The sequence below is a fragment of the Etheostoma cragini genome, chromosome 9 (assembly GCF_013103735.1).
Source record: "Etheostoma cragini isolate CJK2018 chromosome 9, CSU_Ecrag_1.0, whole genome shotgun sequence".
NCBI lineage: Eukaryota > Metazoa > Chordata > Actinopteri > Perciformes > Percidae > Etheostoma > Etheostoma cragini.
The window spans coordinates 15289787-15313966 of record NC_048415.1 but is presented as its reverse complement, the minus strand read 5'-3'; the positions used below and the strand labels follow the sequence as shown (position 1 = coordinate 15313966).

General features: G+C 42.2%; 1 protein-coding gene across 7 annotated transcripts in view; it reads left to right on the top strand.

The window, feature by feature from the left end:
• The window catches only part of elavl4 (ELAV like neuron-specific RNA binding protein 4), an 80654-nt gene that overhangs the window by 45047 nt on the left and 11427 nt on the right, over positions 1-24180 (top strand). For 5 of the 7 annotated variants that reach the window (XM_034881396.1, XM_034881400.1, XM_034881398.1 and 2 more), the window contains 3 exons: positions 2778-2881; positions 7140-7293; positions 22043-22277. In XM_034881396.1, the coding sequence (XP_034737287.1) occupies positions 2778-2881; positions 7140-7293; positions 22043-22277 (493 nt within the window). The remainder of the gene's footprint in view (positions 1-2777; positions 2882-7139; positions 7294-22042; positions 22278-24180) is intronic. The other 2 variants (XM_034881399.1, XM_034881397.1) reach the window with 1 other exon arrangement.

Sequence of the window (24180 nt, the reverse complement as noted above, 5' to 3'; positions counted from 1 at the left end):
ATTACAGGTTTGTTTGCACGTGTGTGCACGCTTGTTTACATATGTGTGAAGCTTTGGCATCTCCCAACCATCCGCACAGCCGCAGATTCCAGGCAGACAGTTGGTGACTCCCTGCTTTTAGCTGCTCCATAGCAGGCTGGAAATGGTTGGTGGATGGGTGGAATTTCCTCACGGGGCTTTCCTGATGCTGCGGGCAGATGTTTCCCTCTGTCTCCCCTCATCTCCCCACTCACCTGGGGAATGTTGCCAGCCAGCAGGCCTTGCTCTCACCCTTTTTCCTCCAGCCTGGAGGCCCTCAGCCTTGCCAAAGATAGAGTGAAGGAGGAGTGGGGGCATGCAGATTTGCTAGTACCTGCCTAAGCTCACCATGCACATGACACACATAACACACATGTGAAAAGTGCATACACACAAACTTACATAAACACATGGTTACACATAGCAGATGCTGAATACAGGACTGAAATCAAATTAATCATAGTTTGTTGGACTGTAACCCATTGCTGACTCTCATATAAAACTTGTATACACGCCCACACACAGACATTCACATAGACACTCAACCTACACTGAGGCTGCTCCCCCTGTCCCTACGTCCGTCACACAGCAGTAGCGTCCATGGCTGCCAGATTGGCCCCATTTGGCTGCCTGGACTACTCCATGAGTGCTAAGTGTCTAGGTACCATTAAGCTCCAGCCAGCCCATCTCAATTGCCCTGCATGAGTGCTCTTCGCCAGCACACTTCATTGTCAGCTAACCCTCTGGTAGCTGCGCTTGTCGAACCTCACATTTCTTGTTGAAGATGAGGGAGAGGGGTGAGGAAGGTGATGGGAAAGTGGGAGGCGAGGGTGGGAGAGATGGCAAATGCCAAAGAGTAGCGTTACAGCTGTTCCACCCATCTGGAATGCACCCACATTACCTATGAACAGATACAGTTTGAAATGTTAGCTCTCAAACACATTTGGGGGAAAATGTGTGCAGAATCTACACTACTGTAATTTAGAATACCATTAGTGGCCCTTCTTGGTTTATTGGCAAGCTAAAGCTACAGTACATGCATTTTTCTCTTTTTTCACTAATTCAATAATGAATTTGGCCACAGGTTCCTTCTCTTCATTATTTGTTGTCACTTTTGTGTGTACGCTATTTAGTAAAGAGAGGCCACAAAGAAGGAATTTGTGAGTTTTATTTAAACTGCCAAATTTAACACCTGATGTCAGCTGAGAGTTAGAAAGGAGGAGAGGAAGGAGAGGAGGGTTGGTTAAAAATAGCAGTAGTCTCTGCAGTATGGCAGGTTTTTAATTAACAATAGAGAGCGTCTGCTAATCCACAATTAATCCAAAGGAGAAGAGGGAGGAGCAAAGAGAAGAAGAGAAAATCATCAGCTGTTTGAAGTTAGAACTACAAGTCCCTCCTGGCACTTTCACTGCCCGCTGTTGAGCTGTTCTGCGCCTATGATATCCATAGCCCAAATATATTTATTTTGTGAAACAGCCCTGCTCCATATTTTGTGATTCACTTTGTCTCTGACTAACCGCTGTCTGTTCCCATTAGCGGGAATAAGTGCATGCAGCTCCTCTTCAACTGACTGGGATTTACTTTGTGCATGTGTGGCGTTAGTGGATAGCGGCTGTTTGTTGAAAACTAGCCGACTGAAGGCCCTGATGGCTGGAGGCGTCTGCTTAAAGTCCTATCCCTGTTCAAAGGCTTCATCTGTCGGGGAAACGCTGGGAAATGTCAGGCCTGCTTTACACTTAAAGGGAGTTTGCTATCGAAAGACATTTTGAGCTTAAAGGGAAAAGTCTCTGTATGTACAGCTGCAAAGACAGCAACAAATATGTTGTTTTTTATGCACTGTGATACTTATTTGCTGTGGCTGATTCAAGTTTCACTTAATTTAGAGAATTTGATTCTTATTTATAACTAGTCTATGAATACGTCGTTGACACTTCTATGTTGAGCTATTTAAAATAAATGCATTAGTAGATTCCCTCAAGCTCCGAGATCACCAGTATGACAAGTAGCCAATAATGCGTGAGTGCAAGGATCAAAACATTCCTTATTCAATAACATTATCAGGTAGAGATGTTTTTTTTTTTTTTTTTGACCTGGATTCTTGCTTAAATGGTTATTTCCTGACCTTTTAAGTGTTATTTGAACAGACAAGTGAGAATGATCTTTTATAAGGTTACAGTACACAAAGCTGGAAATAGGCTGTCTCATCCATCACATGTAGAGTAAAAATCTGCAGGGCTGTGGCAACTGAGCAGGATTAACATGACACAAGGATGAAAAGAGTCACATCAAGAAACTCTTGGTGCTCCAGGCAGGAGTCACTGTGATCTTGTCAGTAGTGAAGAAAAGATGCTGCAAAGGATTTTTCCAGGAAAAGATGAATGATATCCAAGATTGTGACTATGTATGGTAGCAAGGGCTGGGTATCATTTTTAGTTTTAATGTAGGAGTAGTCTAAATGTAACATTACTTTTTTGTCCTTAGACTACCAACAATTTCAAATACATAATACAAGATGCCAAATATAGAAGAGAAAAAACTAGTAGTGAGTGTGAAATATGGTACCGCATTACAAATTACAAAACCTTTATCACGCTCTTCTAATAATGAGGGGTGTCTATGTCTCACCTCAAATCTTGAAGAATCGATAATGAGTATAAATACTATGTTTTCTTGCTGTCAGTGAGCAAATTAAAGAAACAGACTAACTGAATGGAGAAAACATTTTAAAAGCTTTTCTTTTCTTCATTCTGGCATTTCAGGACAGAGTCTGGGCTACGGCTTTGTCAACTACATCGATCCAAAGGACGCAGAGAAAGCCATCAACACGTTAAATGGACTCAGACTTCAGACCAAAACGATCAAGGTAACTGAAACCATGTACAGCTAAACAAATTGTTGTTTCCATTACAAAAACACAGTATTTTTTCAACTAACTAATTGCATCACTGCAAAATATAAAAAGGAATTGCTAGATAATAACTGGTAAAATCCCATGATGCTGAAGTTGTGCAGGTCATGCTAAACTTATTGGTACTTTAGATGCTTTTACATAGACCTTAGTGGTCCCCTAATACCATATCTGTAGTCTCTTTCACAAAATGTAGCCTTGGTGCAGAATTACAGCCACTAGATTCAGTCCCACAATGAGCTTTCCTTAGTATGTGCCCTTTCTGAGTCTGGAGCGTTTGAGGGGGGGGGGGGGGGGGGGGGGGGGGGGGGGGGGGGGGGGGGGAAGGGGCAAGATTCCAGATCGGCCCGTCTGAGCTTTCGTTTTCTCAAAGGCAGAGCAGGATACCCAGGGTTCGGTTCACACCTATCGCCATTTCTAGCCACTGGGGGACCACAAGCAAGATGGGGGAGCTCATATAAAACCTCAAAGGGAAATGTTCATGCCATGGGACCTTTAAGTGATAAGGCTGCTTTTTTTGTTGCAAAGCCCTTTAGATAGTGATGCTGTTAGTAAATCAGCTGGAGGGCAAAATGAGATTAACATGCATGAGCCTCAGAGAAGAAAAAAGAAAAATCTAAATCAAAGAGAAACATTTAAAAGGTAAATATATAACAAACATGTCAATCATTGCATGTTTTCCAAAAGAATTGAGGGCATATGGAATAATAGAACTGGCTCTTAAATCCTCCGCTATCATCCTTTCTGTGCCTGCCGATATGTTGTTGCTGTAAACTGGGCAGTAATCTTTTGCTCTGTGATAATCCCTGGATTCTCGCTTTCTGTCATTTAATCTAATCTAATAGGATGTGATTATCCTGTAGTTGGGAATCCCTCTATTCCGCAGACAATGTACTCTGCCTGGCCTTGGTTCAGCAGAGCATACTGGCTCTTGTCTAACTCATAGCAGCAGTAGTAGTAGTGTGCAAAAAAGGGTCTGGATACAACTGAAGAGAATGAGATGCCCGCACTCTGCTAATTGTCTGATACGTTTCATAGTGCTGCAATGTTTCAGCCCAGCCTGGTTGCTGTTGACGCTAATACAGGGGTGATAATATTATTACTGTGCAGTCACTATGCCCTGATTAGACTTTTTTTTTAAAGATATGAAGATTTTATATATATTTCTTTATGATTAAAAGCAGATCGCAGTAAATAGATTATAGTATTACAAATCTATATGACTGAGATACAAGGGAACTTCCATATTCACCATAGGGTTGGTGCAGCAGCAAGCCATATAATAAAAGGATTCCAAATCCTTTGTCTCACATATCTCTACATGGCCTTAATGTCGAGGTAATAGTTTCTCCAGTATTAAGCAGGTGGAATCTTAACCAGCTTCATCACGTCGAGGACTTTTCTGAGCTGCTCGGCTGCGTTCAGGCCTCTCCTGCTTGGCTCCAAAAAACAAAAACAAAAACAAAACTTGGTGGTGATTTATATGTAAAAGCTGGAGGTTGTGACAAGGTTTGTGAGAGTGTGATGGGTTGGGGGCTAGCTAACACTGCGAGGGTTTGTGTGTGTGTGTGTGTGTGTGTGTGTGTGTGTATGTGTGGGATTGTGTGTTTTCGTGTTCGGTCCATATGCATACATATATATATATATATATATATATATATATATATATATATATATATATATATATATATATATATATATATATATATATATATATATATATATGTCTGATTTGGTCATTGTAACCCACAGGTTCAACAAAGCAGGGCTCTTATTTAGCTACGATTTCAAGTGTCTGTAGGAACCAAAAGACCGGGTGCGTTTGCTTGTGTGTGTGTGCGTGAGAGCGCACACATTAGCTTTACAGAAGCACTGCTCCTAATAATATGAGCATTACAAAGAAAAGCAAATTGGAGACTCAAGTGAAAGTTTTCTTTTTCATTATAAAGACTAGAAAAGGTTGAAGGGCATTTACTTAGCGTGGAATTCATGAGGTCTTTGTAGCAGTCAGAGAGAGTTTCACGGTCACACTCTCATGACACAAGTTGTGGCCTCAAGTTGTTCCTGAGATAAAGGCGGTCTTGTAATGACAGAAGACAACTTTGCATCTCTGTCTGGTGCTATCACTCTTTCAATCCTTATTTCCCTTCTCCCACTACACTCTTTCCTTGCTTTCTCTCTCCACAACAGACTGAAATACCCTAAAGGTAACAAGGTAAATTAAAAGGCAGCACGGTAAGCCTAAAATTAAGTTTGGCGCTCTTTCATGTCACAGCCTTCCTACTCTCTGCCACTACACTTGGCCAAGAGATTCACATGCTCTCAGCCGATGTGTCTCTGTGGTGTCTTTGAGTTGGTTTCGCTGCTGAGGTTTCCTCCTCCATGACACCTCAGATTTTGTCAAGGATGGCTGCGATGCTGCTTTCCTACTGAGGTGCGAGGGGAAGCAGCATGGCAAAAGTGAGAAGCACTCACAGTGCCATGCAAGCACATAATCTCACACACTTTTATTTGAACTTTCCAGCGCACACACACTATTTAACACACACGCCACACCACACTTGTACACAATACCGCTCACAGCTTGAGGAGGTGCTGATGGATTAGACATCTGGAGTTGGCTGACAAGGGGAGAAAATGAGGGAGAGCTGCACAGAGAAGAATAGAGCAAAAAGCGACAGAATCTGGAAGAGAGAAAGGCTTCGTGAACCAGCATGCAGGAAGGAAGCTGAAGGAAAACATCCCAGAGAGGAAAAGGAAGACATAAGAGCTGAGCAGAGAGGCCAAAGGGGGGAGATGTATGAGAGAAAAGTGAGAAATGGGGAAAGCCAGCTGTTCTCAATCCCATTCTCCCACTGTTAAAATTGCAGCAGGATTTCCATGCTGTTGCTCAAGGATATGACTGTATATCCACCATATTTGCCTGACTTTAACCTTATTTGATGGCTTATGTTTCCACATGTCAAGGGTAATGAAAGTACTGCAAGGAAGGGGAAGCTTCTCCAGTCAGCAGCAGTAGTAATGGGATTTAAGCAACTTTCGCTTGAGCAAAATTGCATCTACACATGAGGATGTTGGGGACAACACTTAACAAGTGAAGGTTCATTGGCAGAGAGCTGCCGCTGGAAGCCGCACAGCACAGTTAAGCCACTAATCCAGTCCTCACCATTTGCACCATTAGATAGGACATTCATACACAGTATAAGTATATGAGAAGAATGTGAATAACTGGAAAAGAGCATGTTTATGGAGATGTGGAAATGAGGTTGTGGTGCAGCGTGTGACATAGTGGAATTGTGTGGGTTAACCTGGAGGTGAATTACAGTGAGCCGTTTGAGACGGTGACCAAAAATAGATAGGCTGTCAATAATAAATAATAAAACGGCACGTTGACTAAAATAATTACCGTCAACTTATTTTAATGGTCACTTACATTGGCTAAGTTGATTAATTATGGCAGCAATAATTGCTGCAGCTCCTCTTTGTTGAGCTCTCTGTTTTAGCTACAGTGAGGCATCACACTTCTATTCCATCTTTGTTGGGAGTTGCACATGTGCAGTAGCTATGTAAAGACTACTACCCAGTCAAAAGCAGAGCATGAGGGCTTGCCACACTAGCTGCTAGGCTTTATATATTGAACATTATAATGTTTTACAAAGTTCATCCATTTGTCACGGAAGTAAAGGCTGGACTATAAGAGAGCTGTTTGGAGCAGTTTGTGAACAGTGTTTTCTGTTGGAGAAGATAAGACCTTTTGGTGTGGACTTTGGGCTTTTTCACTTTGTTAACCTATTACATGCATAAAAAATATATAACACAATAAAGGAAAGGAAAAAAGCAAAACAGCATGATATGAGCACTTTAATTAAATAGCCTTTTCAAAGTAAAACACCTGTGGTTTACTCAAGGGGACAAAGTTCCCTCTGGCTCCCCAAGCAAACGATTCAAGTGTTATCTCTCCAGTGTTCTAAGCAGCTAAATCTTTTCCTGACAACAATAATCCCTAAGGCAAGGTGTGCTAAGAAAACACAGTCACATTTTCCTCCCTGTGGATCCAATGACCTGCACCCCTGCCCCTCCAAAACGCACACATACATAAAAATCCTTGTACCTCTAAAACTTTAATCATGTTAAGATTTAAACCCCACAGAATGTTAATGAGTAATAAAATACTAGAGCCCTAATTATTTTCTTATTATGTCTTTCCTCACAGGTGTCATATGCACGACCCAGCTCAGCCTCCATCCGGGACGCCAACCTGTACGTAAGCGGCCTGCCTAAGACTATGACTCAGAAGGAGCTGGAGCAGCTCTTCTCCCAGTATGGACGCATCATCACCTCCCGCATCCTGGTTGACCAGGTCACAGGTATCCATGGGGCAGCGCCTCCTCTCTTAACACTTTCACACAGACACAAGTGATCAGCTAGACACACACACACACACACACACACACACACACACACACACACACACACACACACACACACAGTATGTATACATCCATGTGTGTTGCTCCAGCCATACACAAGCACACTTTGACTTATTTTACACATTATGTAAAACAATGATGGTTTGTTAAATGTCTGTCTTTTGTCTGTGTACGGTCACATGACTATATGATGTATGGACAGCATTAATAAGAGGCCCAGTTTGTGCCTCTTGAGTCATCACTATTGTTACAAATGTTTTTGAGAAGGACAAATAGAACCCGTTTGGAAAGTATTTCCAGAATCCAAAAATACTCTTATGCACATCTAAAACGTACCAACATATTTTCTTCAGCCAAACAAAAATGGCAGCTGGAAGTGAAATATTTCTGTGTGTGTGTCTGCTGAAACGGCATAATAGTAAACACAAGAGTAACAGTTAAATAAATCTCCAGTTTACTGTAGCACCATGTGTCAGTCATATTCACGCATGATAATATCTTTGTTCTTTCACCTTTGCATAAAAGTAGTGTAAGTAAATGAGCACAAAACACATAAATCTGACAAAACATGACATACTGAAAACATTTACTGTGTGTTTGTTAAGACAGAAGGAAGGCAGAATTATTTGAACAAAAGGAAAGATTCATGGTAGACCATTGTCAACCAATCAATATGTACCACTATTGGTAACATATTTGCAGTAATGTTGTAATAAATTGATTTTAACCATATTGCCAAGCATTATTGCCCACCAAGAATTGCCTAGTGTGTGAGTGACCGCAAAAGGCAAGGTTGTAAAGACAGTTATTACTTGGGAGGCACAAGCTGTGCAATATACATGCTCAATTACACATTCCACTACATCCAAAACACAGGAATGAATCACATCAATCCATTGTATTGCAGAAGAACCCCTCCAGCGTGTCTCTTAGATCAATTTCAGGGGTTATGTGTGTGCCTACAGGCTGCAACTTGCTCCAGTGTTATGTGCAATGTGTACTGATGAAGCAGAAAGGGAGCAGTATGCTGTTAGCCAACCTCATTTGCCTAAGCAGAATAAATCACTGCTGTCGGCGAAGTGCACGTCTATCTATACACACTGAGCAGAGGAGGAGAGAGTGTGAAGAACGGGAAAAGTAAAGGAAAGTAAAGCAAAGGAGAGGAGAAAAAGAGACACAAGAGTGCATACAAGGGGGGAAGGAGGCTGAGAAAATGGAAAGACAAGCAAGTAACACATGGCGTAGATGAGTGGAGATGTGGGAAGGAGAGGGAATGAGAAGAGGGAGGAAGCAAAGGGAGAGCTAGGGAAGGGAGCAGTGGAAGGGAAAGGAAGAAAAAAGATGGGGCCATTTCTACTCTCATCAACACACATGCAGATGAGGTAGGCACATCTTCTGCGGAGCTGTCTTTAGTAACAGACCTGTCAAACAATACCACCATGCTACTAAGACCCACGGGACTCCAGACAAGCAACATAGTCAGGCAACACACAGCAAGCCCAAATACAGTATGTGTTCAACCACATGCAATTTTTTGATTTTAGGTTTGGGTTCACAAGTGGCAGAACAATTCATGTGATCATTTTTAACTCCCACAAAAGTGTTAAAGTGAAGCATTCTCATGAGTCATCAGCATGTCCAGATAAAGTGCAAAAGTAGTTCACTTCAAACCATTAGAAATAATATGAGCATCCAGGTCTAAAGAAACTGCTCAATTGAGAAAATTTGTGTTTTACTTCATTTTTGCAAGATTTCGTCACGTGGGTCCATCCCCCTTTAAATAGCTTCTGCTACGACACGGACACCATTCAAAATAAGCACTGCTTCTCGCTTTGCCAAAGCATGAAGGGTTGTCTGGTGAAACATCTCACTCATGCCACTCTGAGGACCGGGGTTACGCAAGTAACCTAAAATTCTCATTCATAGCATTCGTTCCGATGTCTCACTATGCTATATGGAGACTCCCGCATTGCCAGACAAGCTTATCTCAGGACCACCGGCACTCAGGTAGCAATGCTCTGCTCCACCGATGGACCTGTGCTCAGCACTGCACGTGCCACGCTTGGCGCAGAGACGTCAAGTCTATAAAACCGACCAAAAGTGAGAGGTGAAGACCAGCTTGCCGCTGCACAAATGTGCTGGATATAAACACCTCTAAATAAGGCCCAGGATGAAGCAAGGCCGCGTGTTGAGTGAGCACGCAGGGTCTACGGTGCCAGCAAACCCTAACACATGTAGAGCAGAGCAATGGATTCCACAACCTAATAAGAGAGAAGGTTCTTTGTCACAGGCTTGCCTCTGTGGGGGCTAGCCCAGGACACCTATAGCTGGTCACTCCATCGAAAACCCGTGGTCCTATCCAGGTAAATGTGCAGAGCACAAACTGGACAGAGCACATGCGACCCCCGTTCCTCTGAGGAAGAAAAACGCGGGGAAGAGAGCGCCAAAAGGTCAATTGGAGAGCATGAGCCAACCACCTTAGGCACAAAGGCAAGATTAGGTTTCAATAACACCCTGACACACCCCGGAGCAAACTGAGTGCATGATGGATGCACAGAGAGTGTATGAATGTCGCCAACCCGTTTTGCAGACGCCAAGGCCAGCAGCAGCATTGTCTTAAAAGACAGATTCTTTAGGTCGACCTCCTACAGTGGTTCAAAAGGAGAGCTGGCGAGCCCATCCAACACCACTGCCAGGTCCCTTGGGGAAGCTACCTGCTTAGAAACCGGGAGCAGCCTACGTGCTCCTTTCATAAAACGGCAAATGAAACTGTGTTGGCTAGCTGTTTTACCCTCAAACCCCACATGACAATCTGCAATGGCAGCCAGGTACACTTTTATAGTGGAGAAGGCTTTATGTATGTCAATCAAGTCCTGCAAGAATGATTAAATTGCACCAACAGGGCACTGACAAGAGACAAGTCCCTCGCTGAGACACCACTCCTCAAACACCCTCCACTTACAGTCATAAAGAGATCTCTGAATAGTGTTAATCACATTTTGTGGGAGCCGGACTGTGTTTAAATTGCACCATTCACTGGCCAAGCCCATAGCGCCAGTCACTCTGGGTGCGGGTGAAAGATTGTTCCCCCCCGCCTGGGAGAGCATGTCCCTGCGTAGTGGGAGTTGCCACGGCTGTCCGCAAAGGAGTAGACATATCTCCGCCAGCCAGTGCATCACCGGCCAGTATGGAGCTCTTAGAATCATACTGCTCTGGTGCTTGCTCCCCCTTGACAGAATGGGGGGTATCAAAGCCCGAGGAGAAAACGCATACAGAAGAACCAACGGCCACACGTGCGCAACCGTGTCCACGTTGAGAGGCGTGCCTGGATCGTGTATTAAGAAAAACAGCGGACATTGCACATTGTCTTTTGATGCAACTGTATCTGACAGAAACGCAAGCCCCCTGACGGTTTATATAGGCTACCGTTGTCGTGTTGTCCATTCTCACTAGAACTCTCCTGTGTTCTCCCCCAGCCCGAAAGGCTCGTGTCTGTGGTGACCACCTTCCGTGCCAGGACAGTGCCTAAGGCTACCCCCTGCGCCAAGAAGGCCGGAAGCCTGTCTGACAAGTTTGTCAGGTTGAGCAATCTCGCCCCTTTCCTATAGAACCATCAGCCCCATAGATTTCTTTGTGGCCTGCACCACAAAGCGCTGCACGCGGCTGATGTCCATGATCACAGGAATCTATCCCCACACAGCAGGCTCGGGTTTGGTGACCATGTCCTGGCACGGCTCCGCTTGTTACGCAGTGAGCATAGAGGAGACATTCAGAGCTCTTACCACTAATGCTGCTGCTTTATAGCCCATCTCGGTTAAGGCAGACTGGAAACGGTCCACCTTTGACGGCAGTGTGGGGTTCTGTGAGGTTATTGCAGTCACCGTCAGGTGGAGGTGGGCTGCAAACAACGGCTCCCTCTCAGGCATTCGTCGCATTCCCAGCTTTTCCATGCCCTCAAAGGAAGGAAGCTCCCTGTTTCCACCTTTTTCAGCATTTCAGGATAAACTGGAAGTAGCTGTTTTGCCGACCTCTTGGTCTGGGGCAATTTCTTCCCCACGTAGCGTGATCTGGTGGGCTCCACCACAACCGCAGGCCAAGGGATGTTTAGCCTGGACGCAGCGTGTTTGCACAAGTCCTGCATGTCCATGCTGGGAGCGGGGGAAGCTTGTACACTTCCGTCCTCGTCTCCAAAGGCAGATACAGCATCATGCTTGACAGCCTGGGTGGAGGGGGATGAACATTTCATACTCGTCCTCGTCATCCTCTGATATAAGGAGCTCCGAGGAGTCATTGGCCCCCGTGGTTCAGCTCGAGTACATCCTCCGTGAGCGGGGCTGCTCTAGCTGTGAGCCCCAGCTGGGACCAGCGCAAGGTACGGCGTCCGCGCCAGACACCTCATTCCCGGACGGACAATCTGTGTTTTGCAGGTATGGGTCCTTCCCCGACAAGCTAGCTTGGCGTGCTAGCCGTCGGTGAAGGCTCTTCATGGTAAAGCAGGCACAGTGGCTGCATGAACCACGGGCTTCAACGGCCAGGCAGGCGTGTTCCAGCCCGAGGCAACACAAGACCCTGAGTCTTCGTGTCCTCTGGTGTTAGGGACATTAGAAGACATCTTCGTTGGCTGAAGTGCTAAACGCGAAGATACTGAGCAGTTGCTGAAGTGCTAAACGCGAAGATACTGAGCAGTTGCTGGTGTGCTAACGCGCAGAAATAGCCTTATTGTGAAACGGCTAGGTGGATAATGCTCCAGTCTGTGGTGAGACTGAAGAAACGTGTCTAAGGCTGTTAGCGCCTGGCGATGGAGAAGTTAAGTCAGGATGGCTCCAGTCTGTGGACAGTTAATCTATCTACCCTGCACGACAGAGATATGCTTTGAAGCGGGAAGAGGTTTTAGAATGGTGTCCGCGTCGTAGCGTAAGGCATGTAAAGGGGGATGGATCCACATGACGCGGACACTCAATCACCAGCCAAACGGGATTGGCGTAATGAGATAAATGCTTCTAAGGAATACGCAGGGAGGCATATCCCATAGTGAGACATCAAAACAAATGCTATGAATGAGATCTTTTTTTTAATCACAATGTTATTGTTGATTCCTACCTACACTTTACAACAACTTTTGCAGCAACTTTTAAACAAATGTCAAGACTTAAACATGGCTTAGTAATTTATTTAACCAAGCAATAATCTTTTACTAGCACCACTAGTAAAATGTGCAATTGGCTAATCTTTGGTGCTAGGTGATGCCATGTTGATAGTTGGTGATGGTGAAGGCAGACTCTTTTAGCATGTAGATGGTGGATTTATCACTGGTCTGTACACTCTTTCATGCATGGAGCAGAAGGTGTGTAAACACTTTTAGCCTGCTTATACCCTCAGCTACAATAATTGCTGTCCTCACTACCACCTACTGTACCTGCTTTAAAACTGAAATACTCAAAGATTTACGTATATGTACAGTACACACACAGAGATATAAAAAGATAATACAAGATGTTCTGCAAGGTGTCCCTGGAGGGTTAAGGATCAGCAGGAGAAATGTTAATGATCAATTAGATGTTAGAGTTGCTGGTGATTAAAAACATGGAGGACTTTAGAAGGGCCTTGAGAGTAGTATGCCAACATCATTGACTTACTGTATCTTTTTCTTCTCTGTTACAGTACAGGCATACTCACAAGACACACACACACACACACAACCATTAAGAGAGAAAATAAACTCTCCTGTGACTGCCTAAAATGTAAGTACAGAACAAGAAAGGAGAGGCAGAGATTGATGGAGGAAGAGGGAGACACAATTTGTGGTGTCTGTCAGACTGGTTTGTGGTCCAAAAGGGGGTGCACTGTCCAGCTCACGATGTCTTAATGTCAGTATTGTTCCAGTAACACCACTGAAAAGACTATTAAGATGAAGACCATGTAATTATTGTTACAGCCACAATGTGTGCAGTTTACTTTTGACGTCTTTAAAATGTAACTCTCTTGACTTGTTTGTGTACATCAACCATAGCAACGCACAGAGTTGACCATAAGCTGTAAACAGACGAGGCCGTACACTGCAGTAATGACCCTGATTGAGACGCATATTCCGAATGCGCTGTATACTGTACATGTCCAAAGAATGCCTCTTACACCTAGAATACTAAAATATCCTACATCTTAATCAGAAAATGCTATATTCAGAAATAGGCCTTATTCGGATATCCAACCGGAATATACTTTTTACATGACCTGTATCAAATTCAGAATATTGTCATATCCTGAATAATAGTGGAATATTGGTGTGCATGTAAACATACATGCACAAGTGACTTACCACTGTCCCCATATTTATTAAATAAGGATTCACTGTTCATTATGAACTAGGGCCTGATTTAAACAAAGTAAGCTATAGAGACAAGACAGACATCAAAACAGCAATACTACATAAAGTTGTTGAAGTAACGGATGTTCTCCAGTCACCAGCAGATGGGCTCATGATCCCCAGTACCAGCTCTGCTAAGTTGGGAACATGAAGTCTGTTCTCTAAGTGACCTCCTCATAAACAAGATGAACCCTGAAGTCACTCTTCTGTTCATAAAGACAATAAGGAACTTTAAAACATCACTGTTAGCCTCATTCAGTAAAGAGGCAGCAGAAACAAAATTGACTAAAACTGCCAAATTGCCCCAGAGATATTGAGAGCAAACAAAACAACTTGACAACCCTCCTCTCTTCCTTCCTATGTCTTTTGATTCCTACTAAATGGATATGCATATTTTGTCTCTTTATCAAATATTGTTGGCCAGATTCCCCCTCCTTTGTTTATTTCTAGCCTTCAGGGACGGCAGCCAGGCCGTGATTTTGTGCTCTGACTGCTGGTTCAGGTTAGTCTCAATTTGAAACAGATAGCCTATAATATTAGAGACAGCTTTAGATCAATAGTTGGCTATTCCTAGTTCTTCATCCCAGACCTGAATGCGAGCAGAGGTCAATGCTTACCTGATCAATGACTGCAAACACAATCAGTCCACATACTTGCCTTCTACAAACACTGGCTCTGATGTGAAACTAAATTGCTGCTCAGTGTGTGTATGGATTAGCTGTGAACATGCTGATGAGTCCCCTTCATGTGGGATGGAAGGTAGCATGGGAAAGATTCCCATGGCAACAAGTTGCAAGCGTTCACAGCATTATACAACTCAAGATGGTAATTACCAGTGTTACTAATAACGTGTGTTTTGCACACTGAATTATTATCTGGCATTGAGCAGTTTTGGGATAGGCAAGTGGTTCCTGATCAAAATAGCATTAAATTAAGGTTCAACTACCTTGAAATGTTGCTGGCATGAGGCATCCATGTTTTTAAGCTTTTCAGACACATTGGTGTTATTTATTGCCAAGTTGTATTCTGTTGTATTGGAGTTCAGAAAAAAATGTCTAGACTAGCTTGGCGTAATCAAAGAAATATATGAAATCACAACAACCTCTTAACACAGCATTAAGTGGTGGTAGTGCGTTATTATGGATCCCACGTAACTTCTAGGCTAGTCCCCACCCTATGTAGCAGCTCGATTAGTTGGGGTTAGGCATTGACCTTGAGTGGTTAAGGTTAGAATAGCCGATTGGTCAGGGGATAGGACCTGAACAAATCGGGTTACTAGGCCTTGCGTAAACATGGACGACTAGCCATTAGTAGTGTGTAAATGCTGTTGCAGGATAGGTCTTGCCTAGAAGTTGCATGGGTTCCATAATAACGGGGTGGTGACACATACACTAATGTGGTAAAATGAAGTGCTGGCACCACAGAAACAATGCCAATGAAAAGTTCATTAAAATCCTTTGTCACGGTAGACACAACAATGCCCTGGTTCAACACAGTAACACAGTTACATAACAAACATTATTATTTTTTAACAAACCATGATCTTTTCCTAAACCTAACCAAGTACCGTAGTTATAATGTCTAAACCTAAATTGTTTCTGTGGTGGTACCCCATTATAACACATCAGTGCAGCAGGCAGCACGTATTGTGGACTTCGTGGTCATTTAACATATTGCTGTGAGGTCAGGTTGCAAGAAATGCACAAAGATGCAGCATTACAAATATGCTGCCAGTAGTAATTAATATGCCTTTTAAAGTTGAATTTATGTTTATGAAGGTATTGAAAGTCCAGCCGTGCTGTGTTTGGTGTGCGTACTGTTGCACATTTTTATTTGGATTCAGTGATCAACACAGAAACTGTTGTGTGCAATTACTGACTTGGTTGGCAACTATAAAAATGTTATGTTTAAGTGCATGGCGCTGCTGACAGAATTATAGATTACTTGCTTTGTGACTTACCCCTGTAAAATTGAACCAAAGCTATTTTAGTTTATTATTGAAACTGGGAAAGCTTTCATACTGACTAACAGCAATGTGGGTTGTAGATAGTGGTAAAAGTTTTGCAGTACAGACGGCTTTACTGGCATTTTCTCTATAGTCACATTGAATTTTAAATGGGACTGACTATTGGTTGGAATATATAATATCAAAAAATGGTTTTTTTTATTCAGTCTTATTCTGTTGCATTTAGTTTGCCTTTAGTGATACAAATCTGCAAAATTATTCAAAAAGTGTGTGTGTGTGTGTGTGTGTGTGTGTGTGTGTGTGTGTGTGTGTAACATTGACAGCAGATAAAACAGTCTCAGTGCACCATCACAGCTAATTTCACTCCTGCCTCATCTGCATGGAACTCCCGTCTTTCTTTGCCTCTCCTTCCACCTTTGTGCAGTGCCTGCTGTGCAGGCTGCAGCCATACCGAAACAACATGCATTTCAAGGTCAGGGCCATGCCACTTTGTAGTGCTGCTTGTGCTAGTCTTTCCAGTGCCATGGAAATGGAGCCCTAGAAGTCTTCTCACAAACTTGCATGGCTCTACAGTTTTTCTAGTTGGTTTCTTCTTGTACTCAGACTGTTCATGTTTGCAAAATTGATTTCTCAAACGAATTACCCTTCCTCTGTACGGTTGGTATGTTCTCTCCTCTCTTGACTTGAATAATGGATGTTCCCCTTCAGACTGACACCAGACTGAATCCCTGTTCTCTGCCTGTCCAGCAGGAAAGAACAGAACGGTCAAGGTAATACGAGCAGAGAGATGCAACCTCTAGGTGGGGGGACTGTATTCCTGACTTGTAATATTGTCTCTCCGCCTTTTGTTTTTTCCCCATAATATTTACAGTGCATACCGTCTCTGTGGTTTTTTTGACACATACCCACATGCACATACAGAAATGCACATGGATACATGCGCACACACACGCGACAGATGGTCGACGCGCTGCTCTGACAGAGGCTAAAGCACAGGGCACCTCCACTCTTCAAAGTCTCTCCTCTCAATGGTTTTTCAAACACCATCTGTACCTAGACATGCTAAAGTTACTTAAAACAAGGACATCGGGTTTTTTCTCCCCCCATAATTGTAGGATAGCAGAAATAGGGTTTCTTTCTGCCTTTGCCATATTTTTAAAGGGTTCTGGGAAAGGAAGTTGCATCATTTGATACAGTTGGCACTGGGAGAAGGAGTGGCAGAGGTTCTAAAAACACAAGATTTTGCCTACATGTGCATGTATCAGTGCACACATCACATCTTTTCAGTGAGTGTATAGGCCTGCTCATAAGGATATAATAACTAGATGCGTGTCTGTGTGTGTGAGAGAGAGAGAGAAAGAAAGTGCGTTTCATTACCCCGCAGCCAGGTTTCTCACCACTCTCCTCTCTCTTGGTGTCTCAGAAGAGCAGTCATTTCTCTCTGACAGTCAGTCAGTGTTTGGGGAAATGATAGTGGGTTTTAGAGAGAGTGGCTTTGTTTGGGCAGGAGAAAGCAAGAATAGCACCTTTCATCATCATCCTTTTACTGTCACCTCCTAACATTCTCCTCTATCACCTACTCTTCTTTTGTCCTTTCCTTCCTTACTCCTCCATTTCCATTATTTTCCTTTCTCCTTTTCATTCCTGCCTTGCACCCGTCCCCCAACCTTTCTCCCTCTGTTTCCCCCTCCCCAGATTGAGGTAGCGTGTTATTATTAAGGCAGCCAATGTGCCTGTCGGTGTGTGTTAGGGAGAGATAAGCACAGGTAGAGAGAGTTACATAAGCCGCTGTTGATTACTGTGGAGAAAAGGGAGAGCAGAAAAAGAGAGGGAGAAGAAGAGAGGGAGAGAGTGAGAAAGACAGATTTCTGTATCTAAGTAAGTACATTGTGCTCTAATGTTGCCTGTATGTCTGGCTGGCGGTTGATAAGTAGCCTAAGCTTCTGGGGCTGGTTGAAAGGACAGTCATTAGGTTTGATTCCCTAGACTAGCAGCTTGCTTCATAGATTGCAAGTTTGTTTTTGTTCTAAAGTTTAACCTGAAGAAAAATAAACTCTCTTCCCAGGTTTAATACATTAATATGGCATGACAGAGCGGAGATGTGGATTCATGGAATAGATTTTTAATTTAAATGTAGTTCATTAATTTTGTCTTCAAGTAGTTTGTTTTTGCTTAGATAAATGCCAGGATAATGTTTCAGGATAAAGATGGTGATAATCTACATTTTTGTATCTTGAACAAATGCCATAAAAAGAACAAAACCATAAGAATAAAGTTATGTCCACAGAAAAAAGTTTTGCCCATGTAGCCAAAGCCTGATAGAGCATGTTCCTATGTACATCTATTGTTGCCCAACTATTACAAACGACAATGAGTCACACCGTCACACTGGCTGACATTTTCATTCATTACAGTGAACAAGGGCATTGTAATTTATTATTATTGTCATTCCCACATAAACCGGCTTGCTACTATTAATATTCCTTAGCTCACAAAAAATGTATTTATCCGAAACTAAAATTGGCCTAAAAAAAAAAAGCACTATTTAGTATTTACTTGTGCTGTAATGTTTGTTAAAAACTACAATTCCCAGCTGTTTTAGCAAATTACTTAACCTTTCAAGATATAAAACCATTTTGCATTATCTTTTAAATTAATTTAAACTTTTACTGATTTACATTATCATAAGGGCATGTCTCTTCCCCCAACAGACTACTAATGATACCGATATGCAAAAGTCATTATTTGAGATGCGTGCATTTTTACAGGGTGGTAAAGAAAACCAAGCCAGGTATGCAAACCAAAACTCAAGGAAAAGAAATTAGTGGATGGTCGGATCAAATCAGAAGAATAATCAATGGCGATAGATACTCTAGATACGTAGTCTCTGTGTAAGTTTACATTTCACATTGAAATGTTTCTCCTCTCTAGTGATACTGAGCAGAGTAAAGCAGGAGTGTTTGTCAGCACAACCTTGAACTGGGAATTCTGTCCAACTTCACTCATCTGAGCCAAAGAACATATTACTTAATTTTACTACCTGAGCGTTCTTGATGGTAGCTTAGTCTTATTCCAAGTCTGAATTCTTAAACAAGTTAATTATGTTATATCACAAGACTGCTCTAGTTGGCACTGGATATAATAGCGTGTAGAGACAAATGATGATGAAAAGATGATGCACACGCACATACGTGGCATAGATTCAACAAGGTGCTGGAAACATTCCTTTTAGATTTTGGCCCATACTGATATGATGTTATCACATCAAGTTGCTGCAGATTTGTCAGCTGCACATCCATGATGTAAATCTCCTGTTTCACTATTATCCCTCTACTGGATTGAGATCTGGTGACTGTGGAGGCCATTTGAGTACAGTAACTCATTGCCATGTTTCCGAAACCTGTTTGAGATGATTTGATTGTTGTGACATGGTGCATTTTCCTGCTGGAAGTTAGCCATTAGAAGATGGGTACACCGCGGTCATAAAATAATTGACATAGCCAGCAACAATGCTCAGGTAGACTGTGGCATTTAAACAATGGTCACTTGGGTACTCAGGGGCCCAAAGTTTTCCAAGAAAATATCCCCCACACCATTATACCTCCAGTACTTGCCTGAAAGTTTGACAAAAGGCATGATGGACCTATGCTTTCATGTTGTTTATGCCAAATTCTAACCCTACAAACTGAATGTTGCAGTAGAAATTGAGACTCATAAGTTTTCAATTTTGGACAGCATATGCCAATTGTAGACTGAGTTTCCTGTTCTTAGTTAAAAGGAGTGGCACCTGGTGTGATCTTCTGCTGCTGTAGCCCATCTGCTTCAAGGTTTGACATGTGTGTTTAGAAATACTTTTCAGTATACTTCGAGTTGTAACGAGTGGTAACTTGAGTTCCTGTTGCCTCTCTATCAGCTTGAACCAGTCTGGTCATTCTGACCTCTGCTATCAACAAGGCATTGCCGCATAGAGAACTGGCCTCACTGGATATTTTCAATTTTTTAGACTATTCTCTATAAACCCTAGAGATTCAGAGATACGCAAACCAGCCTGTCTGGCACCAACAACCATGCCACCTTCTTCAAAGTCACTTAAATCGCCTTTCTTTCCCCATTCTGATGTTTGGTTTAAGCTTCAACAGTTGGTCTTGACCCTGTCTGAATGCCTAAACGCATTGAGTTGCTACCACGTGATCAGCGGATTAGATATTGTGTCAACGAGCAGCATCTGAACAGGTGTACCTAATAAAGTGGCCTGTGTGTGTGTGTGTGTGTGTGTTTGTGTGTCTTCATCAGTATGCTAAGCATTTGTCCAAAGGCCCTCCAGCCAGAATCAGTTTAGGAGCAGCCCAATGCCAAACAAGTGCGAGTGAGGATTAAAGGACGAATAAAGTCCTCTATTCCCGCCTCTCGTCTCAGCGGAGGAAGTGAATGAGCAATGCTCTCCTCTTCCTTGACTACCACTGAGGTGCCCTTGAGCAAGCCTCTTGGAGTTCCTAAGTGCCTTACAGAGTTCGACTGTTGTAAAATTGGGCAGATTCCAAATAGCGTGGTTTTGGATGAGCTTTAATACTCTGTTAATTTACATATGTAACAAACTTCCAATTTCTGTTCCCAATCACACTTAATGGATGTAGTTCAATAACAGCTCTCACCAAAGACACAGAAGTGACCCCCATTTTACCTCACATGAAGCACATGCATGACAACCACAGTAATATATAAAGAAAGAGCGATGGTTATTGTTTGCACTTTTATAGATCCCATTATGGAATTGTTATTTTCTGCTTCTGACAAGCTAATTAAAATGTAGAGTTGGCATGAGAGGAAGTAAGGAAGGAAGAGGAAATTGTGAAAGCCTGTCAGGGGAGATGGAGCTAGAAAGGTTAAAAAAAATTAGAATAAAACTAAATAATTTACAATTTAAATGAGTTAATGAGATCATCCAACAGGCTGAAGGGAAATGCTGTGGTTTAGGAGTGTTTGTGGTCAGTCTGAAAAGTCAGAACCTTGTTGATTACACACATCTTTTTCAGTTTTTGCTTATTGTTGTACCTTTCACACCCAAAAGTTTTTTATTGCTGCAGGAGGACACTGATTTCCACCATTTCCAGCAAATTATGTCCTTTTGAATTGTTGACAGTAACAAAAAAAAGCTTGCAGTATTTGCAAGAAGCAAAAAATAAGCTTTTCTGAAATTCCTTTAACGTTATAGATATATAGTACAAGACATGTTTCATTAACGATTGGCTTTCAAAAAGTGATTTTTATTTCACAGCCTGGCTGGAAAGTAAATTACATTAAGAGTGTGCTGCCTGTGTCCTAGAGGTAAAATAAAACTAAAGGGGGAGTGAGATGGTCAAGGTGCTTCTCCATATAAGAATGCAGGGGGGTGAGCGCCATGAGTCAACCCAGACGGAAGTATAAAAAAAGAGATGGAGAGAGAGCTGGCATGTACAAAAATGTGGAATAACAATAAGGAGGGGTTTTATGTGTGAGAAAGAGACTGCACACAATGATGCTCAAACACAAAACTCCCCTTTTTCTCAGTGCCTCTCTTTTATTCAGTCTCAGTCACAGACAAACAGACATGCCTGTGCACACAGTTTTATGTAAATAGTCTCTTCGGCAGAGTGCTACTGCCACTGAGCGAGCATCCTCTGGGCCATCTAGGCAGCCTCATTAAAACAAGGCACAGCATCCATTAATAGATACCAGTGTGCACACACTATATATATATATATATATATATATATATATATATATATATATATATATATATATATATATATACACACACACACACACACACACACACACACACACACACACACAAACATACATGCACTCAGTAACACACACACAACATTCACAGATACCAATAAAGTACCTCCCATGAAGCACATATCTAAATGTTCCTCTCAGGTGGCAATCAAAAAAATATCTCCAAGGAAACGGCTCAAATGTCACTGAGAATAATAATGCATGTGTGAAGGACTGGAGCTGGCATGAAGGAAGAATGGACTGTGTGGCTTCAAACAGGCTTGGGGCCAATGCCACAATGCAGCATTATATGCTCAGTCTACGACGGGTGTGTGTATGTCACTATTATGCTATTCATCTTTGTCTTTTCTCTTTCTCCAAACCTGCTGTTAATCGTTGTCTTAAATGCAGCACATTAGCTATTGTTTCAGAGGGGGGTGGGGTGGATAGGCTCTGTGATGTGTGCAGAAGTATAAGGACTACCGGGGAAAATGGTGTTTAAAATTGTTGAGCACGTAGTACAAATGTATGGACTGTTAATATTCTGTTTAAACCCTGTAAAGTAAAAGGAGCCTGTGTTTGTTTTTGATCTGCTGGCCCCGCAGGTGGTTCCCGAGGTGTGGGCTTTATCCGCTTTGATAAGAGGATAGAGGCTGAGGAGGCCATCAAGGGCTTGAATGGACAGAAGCCATCAGGTGCCGCCGAGCCCATCACCGTCAAGTTCGCCAACAACCCGAGCCAGAAGACCAGCCAAGCCCTTCTGTCACAACTCTACCAGTCCCCCAATCGCCGATACCCAGGCCCCCTCCATCACCAGGCTCAGAGGTTCAGGTGAGTGCTTGGGTGGGGCATGGAGATGGTCATGGAGGAGAGGTTGTGGCAGGAAAGAGACAGGATAGGGTAGAAAAGGGTTCAAGTGGTGTTGTATACCGGGCACATGGTTTTAAACACGCATAGTTAATGCAGAGTTTCCCAACCTTGGAGCTAACCAATCATTTGGTGACCCCCAAAATTCCAAATTTAGAAAAAAGTTGAAATAGTTTTCTCTCCCAAAACAATGTTGAGTGACTTACAGTTGGAGCTCTTTTAAGACTTGGATGGACATACTCTCCCGGTTGTTAGAAGTAAAAAAGGATCTTCATTAGAAAATATATGTTTTTTTAATAAAAAGTCAAAAGGTACAAGCTTGTATACATAAAAATGTTCCCAGTGTGTATTTTGGTAAGATACAATCACAGAGCATAAAATAAAAAATAACTGTTATGCGCATTAGAAATTATTATAGAAATTATTTAATGGCATTATAGCCATTAAAAAGCCATAGTGTGACAAACCTTTTGCCTTGTTACATTAACTGATGGGAATTTAGAGTTGGAAAAATACTTCCCAGAACCAACAGTTCCTCCTACTTCCCAGACACATTATGATGTAACAAAATGAAACACAAGGTGCCAAAGGCCTAATAAGATGTAGACTAAGAATTGGGTCACTAGGGCCGAAGCCCATAAGGTTGGGAATCTCCAGGTTAAGTTATGAATAATGGAAAGCAAGTAATATGTAATTATCTGCAAATTTTACAAACAGTTATAGTTTATACATTATATCATGAATCCTGAGACAAGTGTGTTATCTAATGTGGTATGATTTGATGGTGTGATTAACATTTACAAAAACTCCTGCACTACCAGTGTGATTGGTATCATTAAATGACAAACAGGATTGCATTGGATTTCATATGAGGATATGTGTAATGTCATCAGTCTCAAACTCGATAGCAATTATTCTTGGTTGGTGTAACAATAAATGAGTTTAATCAAGGACACATGTTCTAAACAACAGGCCTGATTTGGAAAACATTTGCACCAAATGCAATTTGCAGTGTTCGAACAGGGGATGTTACACCCACACATAGAGAGCATGAGTCATAGCAACATCTATGTATCAACAGTGATGCAACTTTTCTCCTGTGAACATTTATTTCGGCAAATACGTCCCACTTTTGAACAATAGGTGTGAGCTCTGCACCTGGTGCAGGTGTCAATAAATCAGGCCCTGTGAGCACCGTGTGTGGGTCCACCCGGATCAGAGGGGAACTGCTCATAAGAGACTGTGGGGTTCTGTCGTTCACAACTACACATTTCCTCTCATTTCATCATGCTGTCGTCTTGTCAACACTTCCCAGAATATTCCCTGTGGGGCCTGGGCATAAAACTTGTATTTGGATAAGAAATATTGTAAATGTTCAAACAACTGTCTTTCTGACTTTAAAGCCCCAATTCTGCATGATATGGCCACAGTGATACAGTGAACCATAATGTTGTTAGTGTATATTTTTTGTTGTTCCACTCACTTCAAATACATTTGCCAGACTTTCAAGACAATCTATTGTATTAAGTAATGCATAAGCATCTGCATTAGAAGATTACGTTTTTTTAAGAGAGACAATTGAACAAAATGCAAATAAAATAAATGACTAAATTCATTTAAGGATTTGTATTTAAACCTTTCACAACTTATTTTATTTGAGGGCATATAAAGAACCTCAAGCTATTTTCATTTCTGATGGTTTTATGCCCAGGTCAGTAATCTCCACAACAAAATATCACATCATATACATCATATACAATATATGGTTGATGTACTGTATATAAGGCATCCTACCTAGTAGGCCTGCATGATTAATCGTTAAAATTGCAATCTCAATTCACCCTTTTTTTTTTAAATATATATATAT